The following is a 24556-nucleotide window of genomic DNA, read 5'->3' on the forward strand; positions in this document are numbered from 1 at the left end:
ATGTCACCTGTAGAATAGTGATATTTTATTAAATACAAGATACTGATTTTACTAACTTACCTCTACTATTCCTATTGAAAAAATTACTTAGAATTGCTTAAGGTTCTATAAGGTTCCTCCAGGGCTAGATTCTATGAGTCTTTATTTATTTTTTTTAAATATGTTTTTATTTATTTCATAGAGGAGGAGAGAGGAAGAGAAAGAAACATCAATGATGAGAGGGAATCATTGATCAGCACATCCCACCCTGGGGATCGAGCCCACAACCCAAGTATGTACTCTGACTGGGAATCAAACTGTGACCTTCTGTTTCATAGGTCGATGCTCAACCACTGAGCCATGCTGGCTGGGCTATGAGTCTTTAATTATATTTATGGACTTAATAATTGAAACTGGAAAGTTCAGTGCATCCTTCATGATTCAGGTGACCCAACATAAGTGAGAGTCGATCTTTCCCAGTGCTCAGCTGACTCTTGGCCATAGCGAGCCTATTTGCCCTATTACTATCCATTTAGTACAATTTCACTGTCAGGGCCTATACACAGTGATGATGACTCTATTCAATTATATTGAGGATATATGCAGAGTCTCTTAAAAGAGAAAAAAAAAAAAAACAAGGAAGACTAACTGATGGATTGAGGATTCTGTAAGGTGAAGGGATAATATGACTTGGCCATAGGCTGTAGTTACTACTACATGGTACATTGAAAAACAAACATGACTAGTGTACCTTTTTTGCAAAAGGGCCCTTCATATGGTGAATTGGTGCAATCGCAGAAGTATCCACTGCGCTTCTCCACACACTTGCCCCCATTGTGGCAGATGCCGCCATAACTACTGCAATGGCCTGGGCATCCTGGTCGGACTCCAGATGTGACCTTGGCCCGCTCCTCCAGATCCAGTTTCTGCCCATTCAAGTGTAAGGAGCGTATGCATCCTAGAAAGCCTTTCTGTTTTGATGACGTTCCTCCTAAGAGGTGAAAAACAAAATTAAAATAATAAGTTATCAGAGGGTTTATATTTTTTAAGTTTAATATTGGCATTCATAACAGTCAATTATTGTTCTGTTGTGATGCTGTGGTGGAATTTTTTATTAAAGTTTCCATAGAGAATTAGAAATTTAGGGGAAATGCATGCCTTTTCAGGCTAGGAGAAACACTCCTTCCATCCTCCCATTCCCATGCACACACACCCAGAAATTGTTTTTAAAATACTATAGTTCATGTGGAACCCTGTACTTTACATATGTAAGGTAGAACCTTCAAGATAAAAACTTGCCATGCTCCTTGCAAGTGAAATAAAATGTGTTTGTAGTCTACTGCAGACATATCTCTGAAGTGGAACACACAGAGGGAAATTGTGTCTCTGGCAAAGTTAGAAGCGAGCTGTTAGGCTTGTGAAATTAGAAACTGCAAAAGCATTACAGTGCTTATCGGTGCAGTGCGATGGACTAGAAAGAGGGTGGACTTTAGGAGAAGACAGATACGGAGTCCAACTCCATGTTGCTAGATGATCCACCATGACTCACATGAACCCCAGCTACTTGGTCTGTAAAATAAGAATAAGTCTATTTCATGTGTATATAGTAAAGCTTAGTTAAGATATAGTACGTCTTAATCCCTGCTCTTTGTTACCCCTTCTCTTGAGCCCTCACAATGGTATATACATATTGATCTCAGAGATTACACTCAAATTGTTATTTAGATGACAAATTTCTTCTGGAATACAGAAAAAGATTGCAATCCAACTTTCAGCTGAGGGCATATCTTGAATGTTTCAGAGACAACCACAATGGTCATTGCAAATTACTTATCAACAGAGTAAATTCAAAGATACATAATGTTTTGTTACTATTTGAAATCCAGGATTCTATTAGCCTAAACCTCTAATATCAGAAATATGTCATTTGAGAAACAAAAAGTCAAAAAATTAAGCTAAATTCCATCAGCAGATATTTATTTTGTGTTGAGAATTCTGGAAGGTCCCAGAGGACATATATGTCTGGCATTAAAGAACCTAAATTCTATTCTAAATTCAATGCTTTGGGCTCAAATCCATGCACAGAGGCAGTTGGAGGGCACTCAGGTCTTCCAGGTCTACATGGAGTGCTGCTGGAGAGGAGAAGGTGTGTTGGAGGACAAAGCCTGGCTGCCATCTATTTTCTGTGTAAGTCATCTCTGCTTCTGAGCCTCAATTATTTCTAGTCCCTCATATTGCAACCTCATTAAATCTTGGTCTAGCAAATGACCAGATAAAATATATTCTCACTAAGTTGGGTACAGATATAAATTCCAAATGTGGGAATATACATGTTCAACAAGAAACAAAGCTGGGTATGTTAAAGAAATGAATATGTAATGTAAAATTTTCTGGCATCAGTTAGCCTGGCAGGGTGGACAAGCAAATAATTGGAAATGGGGATGGTGGTGATATAAGGTAGACGCAGGGAGAATTCTTCCTTCCCTGAACCACACGAGGTCATCAGACATGAAAATATATGTATGTCAGTCACGATCTGCACCTAAAGACAGAATATTCCTAAAGGATTTATCTAGTCTCTTATCCTGAAGGAATGATAAAACCCCATTGTATTTTCAGTTCTGGTAAGTGATACCCACGTTGGCCAGGAGGTCAAACCCAAATTGCATTCTCCTGTCTGTCTCAATTTTAGTGAGTAAATCTCCTTTAACCACAAGATAAATCAATTGTAAATACAGCAGATCATAGAGGAAAGAATATTCATTCTTTCTTTCCTGGAGATTGTGTAAAATAAAGAGGACAGGACTTAGGTAGTCCAATGTTTTGTTCTACTTTCCCTCATTTTGTAGTCACTCTCTGTGATGGATTTAAATAATTCTTCATATGTCTTGTTAGTGGTATTTTTCTTTAGCGGAGGTGGAGAATGCAGGATCTATTGCCTTTTTTTGTGTGTGTGTGTGTGTGTGACTAAGTTGACAAGTTTATAAATGGAAAAGGTGGCTGTGGGAGTTTTTCTGGCATACAAGCACCCCTTGAAGTTGAGACTTAGAGAGCATGGTGAGAATGAGCCTAGACAAGGGGATTAGCTTAATCCCACATGCTGACAAAACACAATGACACAAAGGACTATGAACTAAATGGCAAATGAACTAAATTTCAGTTTTTACCTGACTTATTTTTATTCTCTACTAGAGGCCCTGTGCATGAAATTCGTGCACAGGAGGGGGTGTCCCTCAGCCTGGCCTGCACTCTCTTCAATTTGCGATCCCTCAGGACTGCTGGCTCCTAACCACTCACTTGCCTGCCAGCCTGATCCCTCTAACTGCTCTCCCCTGCTGGCCTGATCCCCCTAACTGCTCTCCCCTGATGGTCTGGTCTGATCCTCTTAACTGCTTTTCCCTGTGTGCCTGATTGCCTCTAACTGCTTCTGCCTCAGCTCTGCCACCATGGCTTTCTCCGGAAGGACATCTGGAAGGTCATCTGGAAGATGTTCAGTCTAATTAGCATATTACCTATATGATATGTAGACCTCTTAGAGGAGAGTAAATGAGTTTTAGGAAAGATGCATCGGGGGGGTTAGTTTGTAACAAAGTTGGGTGTAATGTCAACTTCTAGTCTGTCCTGTGACAGGAGTCAGTCTTCACTGGCTGATGGCACTTTTCCAATCAAGGGAAACTTTTGGGGGGGTCTGATTTTAGGAATATCAGGAGACTTCAGTGAAAGCCTCTCCTTACATTTGCTGTTTTTCAAGCATCTACAGCTCAAGATCATCAATATAGCAACATGGCATATGTTGGGGTGGCCTGTTCTCTGACCTTCAGAATAAACCCAATAAAAGCTTGTTTCCTCTCTTAGATGATTTGCCAAAGTAACGTTATTCCCTGAAGACATTATTCTAACCAGACCTTCCTGGGAGTGGTCATAACGTACCCTGTGCTTGTAGAAAGGTGTGGGCCATATCACTAAATAAATCAGTGTCAGTTTCCTCATCTTGTGGAAAGGGAGATAAAGTTATGATAGTTTATGACCCTTTCCACAGGTATCCTGCGGGTTTGTGTCTCCACTGCGGCCCCAGCAGCCCCAGCGCCTCCGCTGCCATGGGGCTTGGGGCTGCTGGGTGTTGAGCCCCCTGCTCCTCTGGCCCCTGCGGCAGCAGCAACGAAGCAGAACCCAGAGATCCTCCATGGGCAGGGTGGGGCGGAATGCCTGCATCCCGGCTCAGCCGCTGCCATATTTGTTGCAGAGTGATAGTCAATTTGCATATTCCCTCCTTATTTGCTGTGGGCGCCACCATCTTTGTCACAGAGTTATGATTAATTTGCATATTCCCTCTTTATTAGATAGAATGAGGGAAGAAAAACTAGAGTTTAGACTCCTTTATTCTTTACGGAGAAGTAATAGAGGGGTTGGCAAGTGTAGGCTTATGGGTTTTCATATGGAAAATAATACAAAAATTAATAAATAATAATAGAAGAAGAAACCCTGTTTTTCACGTCCTTACACCTATAAACCTACTTTTGCCCACCCTTGAATGTAGACTCAGTATAGAATAATTCTGAAAAGGTGTTCCCCACCCACACACCCAGGCCCTGTCAGGTTGTCAGCACCCTTCACTTATGACATTACCTACTATGTGTACAGTTGTGCTGGAGGTGTGACTCTCTGTGAAACTCAAATACTGTGCAGAAATACTCTCTCACAGCCCTTCTCTCCCATCCAGCCTGGTGGACCTGCTCTCCCAGGTTCCTCTGAGATCATCTGCTTCTTTCCACACCCAGAGCACACTCCACTTGAATCCCAGCAACAACTGTCTAACTGTTATTCCCAGTCTCAACCCTGACTCTTTCGATCCACTTGCCATTTTGCAATAGGATAGAACAGTGATAGCGAACATATGACATGTGTGTCAGAGGTAACACGCAAACTCATTTTTTTGGTTTATTTTTCTTTGTTAAATAGCATTTAAATATATAAAATAAATATCGAAATATAAATCTTTGTTTTACTACAGTTGCAAATATCAAATAATTTCTATATGTGACACGGCACCAGAGTTAAGTTAGGGTTTTTCAAAATGCTGACATGCCAAGCTCAAAAGGTTCGCCATCACTGGGATAGAACAACCACATATAAAAATTTCATTCTGCCAGTCTTGTTTGATACCCTTCAGAGAGTAGTTATTGCAGAAAATCAAATTCAAATCCTTAGCACAGCTGATATACCATGAAAGATCTAGTCTCCACTTATCTCTCCATCTTCCTGCTGTGACTTCAGGGCAGCAGGCATCTGAACTGCTTGCTAATGGCTCCCCAGTGCTCCATGGTCCATCTTGACTTTAGAACTCCTCATGTACTTTGAATTTATGTTGTGTGGCATCTTCCCCCATGCACTCCATGGCTCCCCTCCTCCATCCCGACCATCACAAAAACACACACCTACGCTCATATACATGAATTCCTTAGTTCACATACTTCTTCCCCACTCTATTTATTTTAATTTTCCCATTTTCTAAAAACAAAACTATTTTAAAAATTTTAGGCGATCTGTTGACAATGAACTTGCTTTTCTGCACACCGAAACTCAGCTGAACTAAGAGAGCGCATCCCCACCATGGTCACTTCCATCATTCACAAGGCCTTCCTGGACTTTGCACTCATTTTATTTTTCACATGCTCCTGTATACTTTTATCTTTACTTGGCTGCATCTTGTCTAGAGTTTACACAAGGTTGAAAGTAAAAGAACAACAAAAATGTAGCATTATCCTTAAAGCTACTGAAAATCATTTAATTGAGGGTCATATTTAATCTGTGAGACGTTTGAGAATCAGAAAAATGCCTGTAATTCTAAAAACAATCAAACACATTTGCTGTCTGCTAGAAACTTCATAATGAATTCATCAATGTGGAAAAACATATTATCTATATTATTCACATTTACATAATTGAGAAAACTTAATGTCAAAGACATTGCTTTGGCCAGAGTCAAGATGAAAACAGATTTAACATAGCATAGCCAGGAACCAGACTGGGACCTTTTAATCTTCAAAGCCATATACCTTCACATCCTTAAAATCCTAAATTGAACTATTTGATTAGACAATTTGGGTCAGTGCTGCACCTAAGTGATTTCTCCCTTCCTTCCCCTGGTGTCTTCCGTGGTTTCTTCTGCCAAGGAATGTGCACATGCGCATTTATCCTCTTGCTTTCATATTACTCTTCCTGACAACTTACTCCGTCAGCTGGCCTCACTAGAAGCACTTTTGTATGAAACTCCTCAGTTGACTCTTGGTATTAAGAGTGTTCATTGTGATGCTTCTTCCTTGGACTAAGTATGAATAAACTCTTCAAAACATGACCTTTATCATTTCAGCCTCTTAGAAAACCTCCATGTGGCATCTGGGCAAAGGCTCACTGCTGCCAGAGACACAGCTCAATCCCGGGCCCTCCTGAGTGCAGGTACAGGCGCCTCCATTTCTCTTGTGTGCCCTCACCACATTCGAAATGATTCACCTGAAAACAGGAATTTTAATTCGCTGCCACTGGGGAAGCAAGAGTAGCATTTTGGGATTTCTGCAATTTTATGATTTATCAAGTCACTATAGAATTTTCCCCAGGAGTTATATGTTGGAGTAACTTTAGTTTGTTTTGGCACAAATAAAAAGCGAAGCCAAAAAGGGTGGAAAGGTTTCCATGAAAGACCAAAAAAGTAAGAAGGAAGTAAAGCCACACAAAAATGAGACTCCCAGGCCAACACCTTTACGAAATGCCAACTCTCTGATTTCAGCACATCTGGAACACTGGGATGTCAGATTTGTGGAGAATGAGACTTATCCTTGCTGCTGCATACACACGGCACACGGATAAAGATGCCATTCCTCATAGATGCGTGGTAATAGCAGATCCTCAAATTGCAAAAAATCAGTTCCCAGCCTCTTCTTTCTCATTCTGCGGTAAGGACAGTGAGCATGCTCAGGCTATTGTCTTCCTACCAACACCCCATGGCCTGTCGGCCGTTCATCTGGATCCATACCCAGATCTCCTGGCTTCACTGTTTGCGTGGTGCCTGTTCTTGGGCTTCCCCTGCCTCATTCTCACAGCGACTGGCACATTAGCAGGAAACAGCAAAGCTGACAGTGAGACCTCCGTGAGTGCTAAAGATGGAAGCCCAGGCATGCAGCAGACATTTCAGAGGCCACCTGTTATAAAGTTTCTCCTACTCTGTGAAAGTGACCAGCAAAATCGCATGGTTGTAAATGTAACCTTCATGGAGATAAAAGCCTGGACTGAAAATATTACTTATGGGAATCCAGCATGTATTGACTAATGTAGCAACACTCCAGCTTGTCACATTCCCAGAGGGGCGTCCTATATTATGAATTCAGCCCATCTCTCCTGCCCAGGGAGCACCCATGAGCAAGCAGTGGGACCAGTGATGCAATGCTGAACCACGCTCTGCTTTGACTGAAAAATAGTTCAATGGCTAAAGGTAACTGGTCAGACACAACCAAATTAATATTTAAGTAGTGTCACACTCAATCTATCCCAGGAAAGGCGTACACACTAATGCTAGCTTTTTCTGCCTAATACATAACAATATCCAGTGTCTCTACATTTCTAAATGATAGGGAATGTGATTCTTCATTTTGGCTGCTATAACTAAGTAGAGCATGCTTTTTATTTGTTTGTTTTATTTTAGCTTTTTCTCTTTTTATGAACCAGTCAATTATAAAAGTAGAAATATTGCAACTTCAGCATTTTCAGCCTCCTGATATTTCTAAATGGATGTATCACTGAACATGAAACAACAAAATTCAAACCAACAAACTAAAATGGCCTTCAACAGCACTTTTCTTCAAGTGCATGAAGACAAATTCAATAAAGCTGAGTAACATTTGAGATGGAATGTATTGGGGAGAAACACAGAAGCAGGTGCTCTCACCACAGCTGGCCTTGGCTCCACCTCAAGACCGATATCTCCTCCAGACCCACCCGCTCCCAGCTTACTGTCTCTGTGAGCAATTTAGTCAGAACATCAGGAGAAAAACCTGCCACGATGCATGGCTGCCTCCTTTTCCCTGTTGGCTTGCAGAAAGTTATCACATATTCAGGACATATGATAATTTCATAGCTCCATGAAATTTTCATGAAAGCATAAAAAATTATTCCATCTTTATATGCACATTTTAGCCTGAAAGATTCATACATACTGCCTGAAGATAAATTAAACTTTGGCATGAATATAATTTATGAAAATTGGAAACTACTTGAATTGATTTCAAAAAGAAACACATTAAATTTTGATAACTAACAGACTTCTTCAGAAAAATAAAATGTGATGTTTAAATAGAATTAAACATCCATATAAATTTTATAAATGTTTTAATAGTAAATTATATCATTTAAGTAGGTTATTAATTAAGTAAATGCTTTATAAACATATAATTTTAATCACTTATATCTAAGCTTCTGTTAGAAATGAAAAACATGACAGATGAAGAATGATTCCTGCTGAGAAAATAAAATATTACGTATTTTGTTATTTTTCTTTCACCTTATGTGTTTTTAGTGACTGCTTCCCTCAGAGTTAAAAATTGTACAGACCCAAATTTAAAGGAAACAAATAAAAACATCCATTGATTGCTGATGGGATCTTGTTGCTAACAAGAAGGTGATGTACTGTGAGAGTTGTTTAAATAAGAAAAATGAAAGGAAATGAAATCCTATATAGTGGCCACATTTGGAACCTATTTATATAATTGTTCTAAACATCTAAACTTCACCTTTTATGGAAGAGCAGCTTCTTGGCTTTGATAATATTATAATATCCCCAACATTTACAGCTCTATTTTGTAGTTAAAGCATTATGTGCCCTGCTCCACATTCTTATAAAAAGTCATTTCTAAATTATAGCTGTAAGTCCGTCCTGACCTTTCCTACCTGAACTACTATAGCTAAAATTGCTCTTTCACTTTCCTTCATTCTCTCTCTCTCTTTCTATCTCTCTCTCCCCTGCCTTTCTCTCTCTCTCTCTCTCTCTCTCTCTCTCTCTCTCTCTCTCTCTCTCTCTCTCAACACAACTGTGTGCTCTGAAAGTAGTGTCATTACACAACTTGCCTGCCAATCTCCACCATCCAACAAGGTCCTGACATATTTTATGTGCTCGGTGACTGAAATGAATGAATGAATGAATGAATGAATGAATGAATGAATGAGTCAGTGAATAATGTCTGAGCCTTTCCAGCCCTGTGACCAGCAGTGGCAGCCAGTTCTGTCGAACCACTTGTCTGAACCCTGATTCTGAGTCTCATGGAGGGAATGAGCAGCAGAGTCATTTGCTGGAGACCAGGACTGCTTTTCTGTGCAAGAGTAAGGCAGCCACCCAAGGATGTGATTTCAGGAGGATCAACGAAGCCCTTCGTTTAAAAACTAGCACTTTCTTCCTCGTATCATTAATAACGGAAATCCATTTCAGAAGGTCAGTATATTTCATTACACTGTTAGTGATAATTCTTAGGAATTAGGTATCTGCTGAAAGGGGGAGTGTGGCCCACTGACTTGGAGCCAGCACCACTAAGGGATAAGTAGCTGATCTGTTCTTTTGCTAAGGGCATTATATAATCATACATGGAAAATAATAGGGGCCCCTGGATAGCTGGAGGTCATATCTGCAAGGAGAAAAGGTACAAAAAAAGTCTGAGATCACCTTAAAATTTGCTATGGGGTGGCATAATCTTTTATTGCTGTGGCTAATGAAGCAAGCAAGAAAGAATTTGTATAATAAAATTTACCATTATAAATGTTTTATGACACATTTTAATCATTTCTCAGGTCCAAATGAAAGCAGTTTCCCTGGGCCTGGTCACAGGGTGGTTTTGTAGGGCTTCTAGCAGGAAGGGCGCCTTAAGATTTCCCCTACCTACAAACAGCTGGCTGTTCAGCTGCAGCCGGAAGTGGCCCTCCTCCGAAGTCTCCCTGCTCATCCTCGGGAGGCCGTCCACCTGCAGCGAGGTCACCTTGAGGTTCCTCTCGGCCCGCACGTAATGCCATTGGTTGTCATTCAGAGGAGAAGGAGACTGGACTACGAGCTCTACGGGGCCGTTCCCAACATCAATTGCAAAAGTGATCTCAGAAGGAGCTGAAACCAGAAAGGGAGACAGATAGAAATGAAGGGAGTTGTCAGTGTGTTCAGGGCACAATAATGTCATGAATGAGCAGCATACAGGATCGTATGTCGACAGCCAGCTAAAGAGGGCTTCACTGAGACCTTGCACTATCAAAATTACCATTAGCAGTAATATCTACCAAACATGAAGCATCAAGCTCTCATGTTGGCCCAGTTGGTCCTGATTGTGAGAATTCAGGTAATAGCGTAGGGACCTGGGACACCAATGTTAATCTGATAAATATGAATTTGTGCCAAGGTTCTGGGTTTCCTGTGTCTATTCTGGCTCCGACTGTGTTCTCCCAGAATTCCATCAATGCTGGGTTAGCTAGGCAGCTCTGTTCCTGCAAGGAGAAGACCCACTCCCTGGAATATCTAGTGCTCCTCCCATTTTATGTTATTAATACATGTGATATGAGCATTCACCCTATTACTAGGGAGAGAGAGAGAGAGAGAGAGAGAGAGAGAGAGAGAGAGAGAGACTCAGAAAGTTGAAGTGTCTTGTCCAAGAAGACATAGTTGCAAGTGCTGGTGCTTGGGATAACACAGGCACCCTCCCCCCCACAACTCTGGGCCCCTTCCCTGACTCTGCCCTTCTGTATCAATCTGCATTCAAGTCAGGGTATGAAGATGATGGTGGTGCTGGATGGCAGCAATGGTGATAGATCCATGAAGAGAGAGACAGAAGAAGTACACACAGCACAGTTGGAATAGTGAGCTCTTCCAGGCTCTGCACTAAGCAGTGACCATAGACTCCATCATTTCATCTTCAGGATAACCTTTTAAGAAAGGCATCATTGTTATTTCCTTTTTATAGGTTAAAAAAATCAGCGTGACTAATTTTCTCTAAGTTTCCCAAATAGCAAGTAGAATCTGACTCCAAAAGTAGAATCAATCACCATATTTTTCTCAATTGAGTGTATGCTATTACATTTTCTACTAGTGCCCCGGTGCACGGAAAGGAAATTAATTAGAAGGTGGCCGGCTGGGTGGGACTGGGCAAGATGGGCTGGACATACCCTGGAGCCAACCTCCTGTGGCCCCTTCCAGCCAGCAGCACCTGAGGTGGCACCATGGCTCTAAGGGCATCTGTGGAATGAACAGAGTCCCTCTGGCAGGTGAGATCCCTCAGCCTGGCCTGTGGGGATCAGACCAAAACCAGCTCTCTGACATCTCCTGAGGGGTCTTGGATTGTGAGAGGAAGGTTCTCAGGTCACAAACCCCAGAATCAGGCTCCCTCCTCTCTAGTTCCGGGATGTATCACCCTAGAATCGCCGCTGCTAAGCCACAGCAACTCAGCAGCTCCTGCATTGAGCATCTGCCCCTGATGGTCAGTGCACATCACAGCTACCAGTTGGAACATCTGCCCCCTGGTGGTCATTGCATGTCATAGCTACCAGTCAGACAGTCGGATGGTCACTTAGACTTTTATATATATAAATTATTACATAAAATTTTTCTGAATCTGAAGGAAGTGGAGAGGTAAATAATACACTGAGGCTGAGGAGAAGACAGCCCGTTTCCATAGCTGGAATCATCCCTTCTTTCCCAGCACCCTGAGATGGCTCCTCTCCTTTACCTCTAAAACAAACATGGGTATTTATTTCACAAAGTCATCAACTGCAAGACTTGAATTACCAAAGGTCAAATGCCACCCTGGAACTCTCCCTCCTTAGCTTTAAACCCTAACAGAAAGCCAGTCCTGGTGTAAGAAACCCCAATCTGCAAAATTTCATGTAGCTGAGAACTTGAATTATTTTGCATCTGGCAAATGTGAGGCCTGACCTAGAGGGAAGTAATACGTTAAAGGCCTTTGAGTAAAATTTGAGAGTAGACTCCAGAGCCACCATGACCTGAGGCATTTTCTATCTTGTGTAGGCTCAGTATTCTCATTTGCAAAATAGGAATAAAAACAGTACCTAATTGTCAAGTTGTTTATAACTTAATCCTCATGGATTTTACATTTTCATCAAATGTAATATTACTTGCATTTAAAACATTTTTGTATAATCCCAAAGTCAAAATACAGCACCAGAAAGTAAAAATTGGACATTGCAACATAATTAACACCAAATCATCACTCATTAGCCTGTGATGATAAGCCATGACATTAGCTGCTCCTGGAATGAATCAAGTGGCCTTGGGGCCTAATTTTTATTAAATTTATGTTGTGGTTATTATATTCACATTATGAAATGGTTGGCACTCAACTCCACGTTTTCAGTTCCAGGCCGTTAGGTACCAGGGATCTTACTTTACACTAAAGACAGGAGTTTCCTCCCAGTGATAGCCTCAGTTGTTGTAGTGAAAGGAGGTCAAAACTGCTAATAAAAGAATCCCTTCCCTTGTATGCCTCATGCCTCATGTGCACTTGCAGAGGGAACACTCAGCCGCGGGTGATTTGCAGGAGAAGCACACAGACACAGACGCTATCCCCTCTGGCCAGGGCCCTTTGCCTTCTTCCTGGAGCTCTTAAATTCCAGATTTCCATGGTAAGACATTACTTGTGCTTTCAAGGGAATATGATGTGGTCACATTATTGCAATATGGTCAATTGCCTCAATCAAGCTACAGAACACATCCATTTAGACACAGATAAATGAGCCTCATAATAACACGCATGGGTCTCCATGGTTATGGGTACAATATGGGCAAGACTGTGTGAGCAGTCCACCTACGCATGAGAAATAAAGGGGTACCCTGAGTGCAGCAAATCGGAAAACTAGCCCACACAGCTGAAAGTAGATCTGTTTTTCATCATTGCCATACACCAGTGATTCTAAACATAAATGATAACACAGTTTTCTAACAAAAAAAAAATATTTTTTGTTTAAGTTCTATCCAGTGCTAATGTTAGTATCATTTTTAATCATGTGCATGTAAACCTCAAAGAGCACTTTTTATTACTTACTATTTAAAAAATATTATGTGCAAAAGGGAAATTAATACAGAGAATGCCAGATCCACTGGTGACTCCTGAACATGCAGACTCAAATACACAGGGTGAAGCAAAGGTAGGTTTACAGTTGTCCATATGAAAAATAATACAATAGTCCTATATAATAAAAGGCTAGTATGCAAATTGACTAAACAGCAGAGCCACCTGTTGCTATGATGTGCATTGACCACCAGGGGGCAGACACTCAACACAGGAGCTGCCCTCTGGTGGTCAATGCACTCCCACAGGGGGAGCCAGAAGCTGGGCTCACAGCTGGCTAGCGCAGTGGCGGTGTAGGAGTCAGACATCCCCTGAGGGCTCCTGGACTGCAAGAAAGTGCAGGCCCGGCTGAGGGAACTCCCATCCACTCCACAAATTTCACCCACCGGGCCTCTAATCTACACTAATAAAAGAGAAACATGGTAATTGGCGTACGACCGCTACCCTTTTCATTGGCTAATCAGCAAGATATGCAAATTAACTGTCAGCCAAGATGGCGGCCAGCAGCCAGGCAGCTTGAAACTAACATGAGGCTTGCTTGCCTCAGTGAAGGAGGATCGTTGGAGGAAACCAACATTACCCGCCTGTGGCTGCAGGCCTCTGAGCGGGCAGTTTAAGAAACATTGTAACAAATACCGCCGGACTTTAGCCAGCAGATTCGCAACATTGTAAGCAAAGGACAGAAACCTACTTTCAGCCACATGGAGGCCTAAGAGCTGGAGCCAAGCCTCAAGGTAAAGCTGGCCCAGAATAAAAAAAAAAAGAAAAAAGGAGCGGTTGGGAACTTCAGTCACTCCCAGCCTGAAAACAGCCCTCAGCCCCTCACCCAGACTGGCCAGGCACCCCAGTGGGGACCCCCACCCTGATCCAGGACACCCTTCAGGGCAAACCAGCCTGCCCCACCCATGCACCAGGCCTCTACCCTACATAGTAAAAGGGTATATATGCCTCCCGGCACCGGGATCAGCGTGACAGGGGGCAGCGCCCAAACCCCCTGATCACCCTGCGGCTCTGTGTGTGACAGGGGGCAGCGCCCAAACCCCCTGATCGCCCTGCGGCTCTGTGTGTGACAGGGGGCAGGGCCCCAACCCCCTGAGCAGCCCTGCTCTGTGCCTGATAGGGGGGAGCTCCCCCCCGCCCCCCACGGGCCCTGCTCTGTGTGTTATGGGGTAGAGCCATAACCTCCCCATCGGCCCTGCCCTGAGTGTGAGAGTGGCGGCGCCCCAACCCCCTGATCGGCCCTGTTCTGTGGGTGATAGAGGGCGGTGCCCAACCCCCTGATGGGCCCTGCTCTGTGTGTGACAGGGGGTGGTGCCACAACCTCCCCATCGACCCTGCCTTGAGTGTGACAGGGGGCGGTGCCCCAACCCCCCAATTGGCCCTACCCTGAGCATGACTAAGGGTGGCATCGCAACCTCCCAATCTGCCCTGCTCTGTGCATGACGGGGTGGCACCCCAACTCCCCAATCGGCCCTGCTCTGAGCCCGACCAGGGGCTGCACCTAGGGATTGGGCCTGCCCTCTGCCACCCGGGAGCAGGCCTAAGCCAGCAGGTTGTTATCTCCCGAGGGGTCCCAGACTGCGAGAGGGCACAGGCCGGGCTGAGGGACCCCCCCTCCCCCCTGAGTGCACAAATTTTTGTGCACCGGGCCTCTAGTTAATAAATAATAACACAAGAATAAACTGTTCCACATTCTCACAACTGTAAACCTTCTTTTGTTACACCCTGTATGTATTTATTTTTAAGGGTAAGGACTCAAGTTCTGAGTTTTCACTTTTATAATTACTGTGCTAATATTGTTTAACTCAAATCTGCTGAAACACACATGTAGTATCACAGAGGTTGCAGACACAAACTGCACACAGAGAGAGCTCAAGCAGTTCCAAATCCCCAGCAACTCTTAGATTTTTACCAAATAGAATAACAATCTTTGATGAATTTTCTGATAAAAATATTTTAGTAGATTATTTTATTTATTGCAGAGATATTTGAAGTTATTAGATTTAATTCTGAAAAAATTACATGGGAAGGACTGCAATTTTTAAAATTTATTATAAAATGGAATTTTTATGAATCTGTGCCAACCTTATCCTTATGTCTAAAACAGTTCCTGACATTTATCCTGTTATTAATTACCCATGTGAAAAACAATTAATTCAAAATTCATAAAGCGTACCTTTTTGATAAATCTGAGAGAAAATAGGTAGATACACCTGATTATAGTTTTTTAAAATATTTTTTATGAAGTCATTAATAAATTTGTAGAATTAAGGTCTAAGGAACAGAAATTTTAATGTTATTATTGTTACTAGACAAACCAATAAGTAGGTATGATCTTTTCTTTTTTCTAAAAAGTAATTAATGCAAGTGGAAAGTATTTATCTATTATATTGTCTTTTTCTGTATTGCATTATTTTATTGACAAGATTACATATTAAATTTTCATAATAGAACATCTTGCCATCTGAATTCTATTATTTTTCATTTAACTTTATAATTATTTCTAAATATAACTTGTATATAGGAGATAGGATGTTAAAAATGATATGTATTGTCATCAAATGCACTAGATACACCCAGGTTCATGGTGCAATGGGAGAGGAACAGTGGGGATCTCATGGGGTAGTGACACAATCCTAGTGGTGGAACATAAGTGAGGAAATTACTTTCAGAGCAAAAGTACAACAAAAAAAGTGGGCCCCAGTTATGAATGGAAGGCATAATAACAACACTTTAGCTTTCCATGGAAACTGTCATGAACACATCTGTGGTTTGGAAGCTTAAGTCACAGGTAAGAAATACCCATGGATCAGATCAAGAACGCTGCCATAGGTAGCCATGAACATTTGGGTGATGCAGTAACGTGGTGAGAGAATGACTGATTAAATACTGATAGGTAATAATAATAATGCAAAAAGCCTTAGAAGGAACTAGAAATTGTCACTGCTCATTTTGCAGATGTCCAGTGAGATTAATTTTGTGATACAAACAGGCACTCAGTGGCAAAGGTAAGACTGAAGTTTCTCCTGCTGACCAATTACATTAGTAATTCATAAAGGAGGGAACTTACAGCTTATTTCAAGGCGGATGAAGTCTGTAATGCCAAGGTTTTCTAGGAACACTCCAGAGAGAGCCGTGGTTTTAAAATAGAAGGAAATGTCAGCACTGAATTCCGCATGGAAGGTAGGAAAGTGGAGGTAGGAGGCTTCTGTATTAAAGGAGACTGCATTCCAGAAGTGTCCTGCAAGTAAGAAAAGCCTTGAGCATGCTTGACTGGTCCGAAATGGGGTACAGAGAGCTGGGCAAGTGTATGATAACTCTGAAGCCTGGGGAACTGCAGGGAAAGGGAAGGGGGGAATTTTGGGCATCCTGTGCTTATGTAGTGCAAAAGGAAAGCTTCTTTCATTAGTACTCACGGTCGCCATAGCAACGCAAGGGACCAATTCTCCAAGCAGCTTCTGAGTTTGATCTGTTGGTATCAGTGATAACTATCTGAGTGACAGGCAAGTGGTCTTTGAAGGAAAGAAAACCAGTATCATTTGTCCTGAAAAACATAAATGTAAGACAAAAGAGGAGAAAACGTGGATAACCTAGGGACTCTTTTTCAAGGCTCCTCTTTTTAAAGGTGACTTGGGTAGTTGCAGCAGGATGGGACAGGGAGGAGGGTAACAGAGGGCCTTTCATCTCCTAAACATGTGTGAGAGGCTAGAATGCCAATTGCAAAACCTATGGCCAGCTTCCCCAAACAAGCAGATTTTACATTTTCCCTAAGTCCTTCCAGAGCTTGCTTCTGCTTGCCGTGGCTGAGAGCACACACCTGCCCAGTGCAATGCTGAGAACATGAAATACCGCCTCTCTCCATAAAGAGACTGCCCGTCTCCAGAGCTCACTTGAAATGGGCATCACAAATCCCACATGAATCACTCCAGGGACTTGTTTCAGCCACAACAGTGTCAAACAGCTTAGGATGCTTCTGTCACCTTTTAACTCTACGTACAGGCAAGTCTTTGCAGCCACTCTTCATTTTGCTGCTCTTCCTATTGTTCTGTGTTTTAAGGATGTTGGTTGTTAGAGACTCTGGCTTTATCTTTGTTAACCATGCAAGTAGGGAACTGACTAATCACCCTATGACGAAAAATAATTTTAAAATAATAGGGCTAAGCTGTTGATTATTTTTTTTCTCTTTGTAAGTTGTGTTTCTGGACTACTGATGAGAACATACCATTTAACTGAAAATAAAAACAAAATGTAGGTAAGAAACTGATATTGAATTAATAAATATTTTGAGCCAGCAATATGCTAAGGAATAAGTTTATTTTTCCCACACAACACCCCTATGGCAGGTGGTGCAATTTTTCCTGCTTAGCAATGAGGAAACTAAGTCTTGGATATATTAGGAAACTTGTCTAAGGTCACACGACAGAAGGGACAGGGGCGTAGTCATATACTTGGTATATATCCCAAGTATAATTTGACAAGTATGTCATAAATCTATTGTTAATCTGAGCAGAACTGAATCATATGAGGCAGTCTGAGAACTACACACAAGTGGGCAGACATCTCATGAACAGCCTCAGTTAAATGCAGGGTTGGTCATCTTGCTGGCAATAGGAACTCGAAGGCATAGTGACCTGCTCCAGTGTTCAGGATGAGGTACTTGATGCAGCCAGTTGATAACAAGAGCATGAAGGTGCAGATTCATATTGGTTCTCTCTCCATATCCACAAAGAAGTCACAAAACACTCAAAACCAACATTATATTTCAATATCATTTGCAGCTCTGAGTTTAGAGATAACAAACTAATATTCCAGATTAATAATTTGGGAAACATAACAAGGAACAAATAGTGTGACAAGTGATTTTTGAGGATAGAGCTTTAGAAATAGACAGATTTGTTCTGGAATCTCAGGCCCTACCTGAGATTATAGCTGTGTTAGCTTGGGCAAACCACTATATTTCTGAGATTTCCCAGTATCCTCAGCTTTAAAATGGATATATATTCTATATCACAGAGTTATAGAGGGGATTATATGAGACTATATAGTCACTTAGCATGGTGTCTGATTTATGGGAAATGCTGAACAATGGGAGTAGTAACACTAATTTTCATCTGAACTAAGACTTCTGTTTCTATTTGAAAGTGCATCTCTGAATGCTACTTGGACACAGGATAAATTTTGAGTCTTCACATTCTGATATCTTTTCAGTAAGAGATTTCAAAGCAAATTGCAAGCCGTCAAAGTAGATAGACCAAACTCACATCCTCTCTCAAATTGTTCTGTATTTCTATATGATTTGTTTCTCTCCATTTTAGTTTTAAGGTGAAATGGTAAATTCATTAAAGCTAACCACTGCCTCCCTTACACACTGTCCTCTTGCCTACATCCATTTGATGTCTTTGTGTCAAAATATTGGGATATGCAAATAGCACTCTAAGAATAAAAATATTTTCCAAATAAAAGAGAAAAGGCACTCATTAGGTTTGATGATGCAATGCACATTACCAAAAACAATTTTGACCATAAAACTAAAATAAACATGTAAGTAAATGTAACTATTCTCCAAAGTTGTTTAATCAGATAGAAACAGATCCACAGTCAAATGCCTACAAGGACCAGACAAGGAATAAAAATGGCTTTGTGTTAGATGCTAAATGAAACCTGACACACAGCTTCACTGTCAGGGGAAAAAGAGGGAGAAAAAGAGAGATAAGAAGACTGGTAGAAAGTAGGTGTCCTGTCTTAAAGGAGGCAGTGACATCCATTAGTAAAAAGGTAATTATGCTATTCATGAATATAAATGCAAAAATTATCAATTTTTAAATCTTGGAAATTAACTTAAAAATTTTAAAACCATAGTGTGGTAGGAACCCACACTGCACTGACCAATAAAACCCATGTGAGAAATATGTTCAGCTGACAGACAACCTAGGCATCGAAAGGACTTTGAATATTTATTCATACTCTTAGGGTCACATTGATAATAAGATTGGATTTAATTCATGAGTGACACATATGATTCACACCTTTGAAAGCATTAATAGGTAGAATATCTGGAGGGTGGGTGGTGGTAGTGGATTTTAATAGCAAGAAAATGATACAAATTATGGTGGTGCCTATTGATAAGCAGCGAGTCTATAGCTGTAGATTCGCCTTCCTACACATTAACTGTTTTTTTTGAACCAGTTTTATTTGAGTAAACACTTTAGAGACTTTGTCTTTGTTTGGAATATAGGAGGCTCTCCCTAAGGAGACAGGGTACTTACATACGTTATAAGTACATAAGTGGCTGTGTTGTAATGGAAAAGCATTGTCATTTGATTCAGACTGGCATGGGCTGAATCAATGATCCTCAACACACTCCTTGTATGATGTCAACTAACACACTAACTATTACATAGTAGGGACTCAAATAGTTGATGAAATTCCCTGCAAAGTTTGAAATTAAAATGTGAAATACAATTTTTAAAGGAAAATAAGAAAACAAGTCCCCTGTTGCTGAAAGATAAAGGAGCAGACCAGCTACAGATTCCAGCTTATGGAGGCCTTAAGGGCACAAGGAATGTGGGTCTCAACAAACACACATGACCTGATAAAAATATATACTTTAAGAAAAAGAATTGGAAAAATATTCTCAGGAGCAAAAGTATGGCCCTGAATTAGTCAATGTGTGCTGGGGTCCAACCCCAGCAGGTCCAGGGGTCCCCAAAGGCGTGGATGGAGTCGGCGAAGAGGGAATGACACGCAGACAGCGTTCAGTTGATCAGCAGCCTCGCCAGGATCTCCAGCCAAGTTCTGGTCTCGATCTCCACAGAGGTTCTGCTTAGGATCTCCAGCCAGGTTCTGTGTCCATGGTCTCTTGCTAGGTTCTCCAGCCAGGTTCTCCAGATTCTCCAGCCAGGTTCTGTAGCCATGTTCCCTTGCTAGGTTCTCCAGCCAGGTTCTGTCCAGGTTCTCCAGCCAAGCTCAGTCACCAGGTTCTAGTCAGGTTCTCTTGCCAATTTCTGTAGTCAGGTTCAGTCCAGGATCTTTTGCCATGTTCTCTCCAGCGAAGTTCTTCTGTCTGTAGGTTCTGTGTAGGTGCTGTCTTCTTTCTGTCTCCTAAGTTCTGTGTGCTGTTGTCTTGTTTCAACTGTATTTATACCAGTTGATTCCAATCCTATCCATCTCTATTACAAAGGTTAGGGCGTTTCTTATTTCCATTCCAGGGAGTAAAGATTATGTAGCTTAAGCATGATTATTCGTAGTTAAAGTGATTAATTACCCGCCTGGCACTTAGTTAAGGGATTTTATTCCCTCCCTAACTTCAGGGGAAAATCCCTACTTGGGGAAACAACCTTTCTCAGAGAGGCGACCTTGGTTAAAACGCATAGTGCCAAGAAGGTGAGCAAACATATTAAGAACAGTATGCCATATATGCCAGGTCCCTTGAAACAGCAAGCATGGACCGGCTCCCGGCAAATTCCCCCTTTTTTATTTTTTTAAAAGCGGGCATTAAAAAGAAAAACCCGAAATGCTCTCTTGTATCCATTTTACGAGTAGGATTGGCGCTTTCCGCTATTACCTGAGTCCTGATCTGTCACCCCAGGTAGAGCTTGCCAATCCTGCACTTTCCTGGGGTGGAAAGGCTGCAGTGGGGTTAAGGATAAGGCTCCTTGGGCCTACCTTCTCCCATGCCTCTACATTTACCTTTCCGGCACCTTTCCTTCCTCAGAAAAGCATGGACATATTTCTTGTATAAAATGTTCCATCTGACTGGGAGTAACCTTAATTCCTCTGCTAGCAAGCATATGTGTTAAAAGATCAATACAGAGTCTTATTTCTTTAGACTCAGTATGGCACATCTTCTCAATCTAAGAATCAATACAGAGTCTTCTTTCTTTGGACTCAGTATGGCACATCTTCTCAATCTGAGTTCTGTACTGTCCACCTTCTTAACCTACTTATCCTCTGTAGGGGGGTCTGCAGTACCCTGGTGGAGTCCTATCCATCCCGAGTGTGGGGTTCTCAATGGGGGGGAGGGCCTTACCTAGGGGAATCCTGTTCCAGGAGTTCCCAAAGGTGTGGACGGAGTCGGCGAAGACTATCCACCCTCTTCCTACGGTGGAGTCCGATCCGTCCCGAGTGTGGGGCGCTTACCTAGGGGTCCCTGTTCGGGCGCCAGATGCTGGGGTCCAACCCCAGCAGGTCCAGGGGTCCCCAAAGGCGTGGATGGAGTCGGCGAAGAGGGAATGACACGCAGACAGCGTTCAGTTGATCAGCAGCCTCGCCAGGATCTCCAGCCAAGTTCTGGTCTTGATCTCCAGAGAGGTTCTGCTTAGGATCTCCAGCCAGGTTCTGTGTCCATGGTCTCTTGCTAGGTTCTCCAGCCAGGTTCTCCAGATTCTCCAGCCAGGTTCTGTAGCCATGTTCCCTCGCTAGGTTCTCCAGCCAGGTTCTGTCCAGGTTCTCCAGCCAAGCTCAGTCACCAGGTTCTAGTCAGGTTCTCTTGCCAATTTCTGTAGTCAGGTTCAGTCCAGGATCTTTTGCCATGTTCTCTCCAGCGAAATTCTTCTGTCTGTAGGTTCTGTGTAGGTGCTGCCTTCTTTCTGTCTCCTAAGTTCTGTGTGCTGTTGTCTTGTTTCAACTGTATTTATACCAGTTGATTCCAATCCTATCCATCTCTATTACAAAGGTTAGGGCGTTTCTTATCTCCATTCCAGGGAGTAAAGATTATGTAGCTTAAGCATGATTATTCGTAGTTAAAGTGATTAATTACCCGCCTGGCACTTAGTTAAGGGATTTTATTCCCTCCCTAACTTCAGGGGAAAATCCCTACTTGGGGAAACAACCTTTCTCAGAGAGGCGACCTTGGTTAAAACGCATAGTGCCAAGAAGGTGAGCAAACATATTAAGAACAGTATGCCATATATGCCAGGTCCCTTGAAACAGCAAGCATGGACCGGCTCCCGGCAAATGTGGTCTCTTCTCAGTTTAGAGTCTGAATCTTGAGATTTTACCAAATTCAGAGCTGCATACACAGCAGGGGCCTCTCTTTCATCAGTGTATCGTTAATGTATGATGAGACGTCACATGCTCCCACTTGCTTTTATCAAGCAACTAGGGCCCCAGTGCATGGATTCATGCACATTGAAAGGAAATTAATTAGAAGGTGGCCAGCAGGGCGGGACTGGGCAGATGGACCGGACACACCCTAGAGCCAACCTCCCATGTCCCTCCCTACAGGCCACACCTGGGGTGGCACGGTGGCTCGAAGGGCATCTGTGGAGTGAGTGGGGTCCCTCTGGCAGGTGGGGTCCCTTTGCCGGGCCTGTGGGGATTGGGCCAAAACCAGCTCTCCAACATCCTCCAAGGGGTCCCAGTTTGCAAGAGGGAGGTTCTTGGGTGATGCACCCTGAATCAGGCTCCCTCCTCTTTGGTTCCCAGGGTGCATCACCTGAGAACCGCTGCTGCCAAGTCACCGCAGCTCAGCAGCTCCTGCATTGAGCGTCTGCCCCCTGGCAGTCATTAGACATCATAGCTACTGGTCAGATGGTTGCTTAACCATATATATATATATATATATATATATATATATATATATATATAGAGAGAGAGAGAGAGAGAGAGAGAGAGAGAGAGAGAGAGAGAGAGGGAGAGCTGTTAGTGAACTGCTGCTCTGTAAGCTTCTTGGAGGAGTCATTTGGGTGACTGAGTCTATAAAGAGTTGTTTTTTCCTTTTTATATCTTCTATTTCAGTCACTCAAACGTAATAAATAAAAAATTATGTATAGGATAGAAAAACAGAAATTTATGAAAAAGACTTCAGAGTTCAACTCCCTTTGAAGCCCTTGTGTGAGTCTGAGTAGATTAGTCTCAAGACACTCTGCACACCTCCCTTAAGTGGGTGACACATGTCCCTCATTGCCTATGGCTTCAAAAGCAAAATTAGCAGCAAGATGCCCACAAGCAACACTGCAAGTCTAAAGGACCATGTTATACTTGCCAATAATTCTATCCTAAATTTGCCTAAGGTAATTATTTCCCTTTTGTCTTCCTGCTAAGGATTTCCAGATAAAAGAGAACTATGGGATTAAATGACAAGAAGTTCAAAATGAGCTGAAGTGTCACTTGGCTGACCAAAACAAAACAAACAAACAAACAAACAAACAAAAAAACACAACAAGCCAGCATTTACTGTGTTCATATAAATTCCACACCTGAGGGAGTATCTGCTCAGCTATGCCCCACACTGGCCAAACCAGAGCTGGAATCTTGTTTTCAGTTCCTAGTAAAACAAGATGATTCTGGCAGAAATTTAAACATTTCAGAAATTACATTTCTTCTATAAACACTTTAGAAACTTGAAACTGTAGAGCTCATCTCAAGTAGACATGAGAATGCAAAATTAGGTCTTATATATAAACTAGAGACCTGGTGCACAAATTCGTGCACCAGTGGGGTCCCTCAGCCTGGCCTGCGGGATCAGGCCGAAACTGGCTCTCTGACATCCCCCAAGGGGTCCCAGATTGCAAGAGGGCACAGGCCAGGCCGAGGGACCCCACTGGTGCACAATCGGGGCCAGGGAGGGACACAGGAGGTTGGCCAGCTGGGGAGGGACTAGGAGGGCTCCAGGGTGTGTCTAGCCCATCTTGCTCAGTCCTGATTGGTCTATCGGTCGACTGTCTGTCCCCTGGTGCTCATTGCACCTCATAGCAAGCAGTTGAGCAGCCTTAGCATATCATTAGCATATTATGCTTTGATTATTTGAACTGATGACTAAATGACTGGACACTTAGCATATTAGGCTTTTATTATATAGGATACAACCAAAGTTTACCCAATGTTTCTTGATTTTTAAGGAATTAAAATGGCTTCAAGATTTTATGAGTCTATAGTTGATCATGAAATATTACCACGATGAAGATTTAGGAGGTGTTTGGAAAATGAAAGAAGGAACATTCAGAGGTGCTGTGGAAGCTCTTCATGGCACTGCCCACATTCTCCCAGATCAGTGTGCTCTCCATTTTCCTCCCTCAAGGACCAGTCAGTCTTCTCTCCCTTCACTCTATAGAAATTGCTCTCACTGAATTGCTAATTTCCATGAAATATGTCAACCTCTAACTTACTCCACTTTGGTACAGCATTTCACAGTGTTTCCATCTTTCCTATTACACACGAATGTTTTCTTTCCATGAATATATATTTTTCAACTGCCTACTAAGCTTTCCCTTAGATGTCAACAGAAGCCATTTCTAACTATTATGCCCTAACCTGCTCCACTTGCTGCTTTTCCCAGGGATTGGCTATCCTGCTTGTCTGTGTTACTCAATTCTGTGAGTAACCTGGCCCTGTGCCCCCAGTTGCTAATTCTGTACCCATGCAGGTCTTTACCTCTTACATTTTCCTCACTTTTTTTCTGTCACCCAAGAATATATTTTATGGATTTTTTTGAGAGAGAAAGGAAGAGAGAGAAAGAGCAGAACATTGATGTGAGA

The 24556-nt window shown here is 42.3% G+C and overlaps 1 protein-coding gene across 1 annotated transcript in view; it reads right to left on the reverse strand.

Annotated features, from left to right (window-relative positions):
* The window catches only part of CNTNAP5 (contactin associated protein family member 5), an 865111-nt gene that overhangs the window by 144227 nt on the left and 696328 nt on the right, over positions 1 to 24556 (reverse strand). The window contains 4 exon segments of the mRNA XM_081095918.1: positions 731 to 970; positions 9896 to 10114; positions 16150 to 16320; positions 16496 to 16623. Of these exon segments, the coding sequence (XP_080952044.1) occupies positions 731 to 970; positions 9896 to 10114; positions 16150 to 16320; positions 16496 to 16623 (758 nt within the window).

Source organism: Myotis nattereri, assembly GCF_964212035.1.
Source record: "Myotis nattereri genome assembly, chromosome: 7".
Lineage (NCBI taxonomy): Eukaryota > Metazoa > Chordata > Mammalia > Chiroptera > Vespertilionidae > Myotis > Myotis nattereri.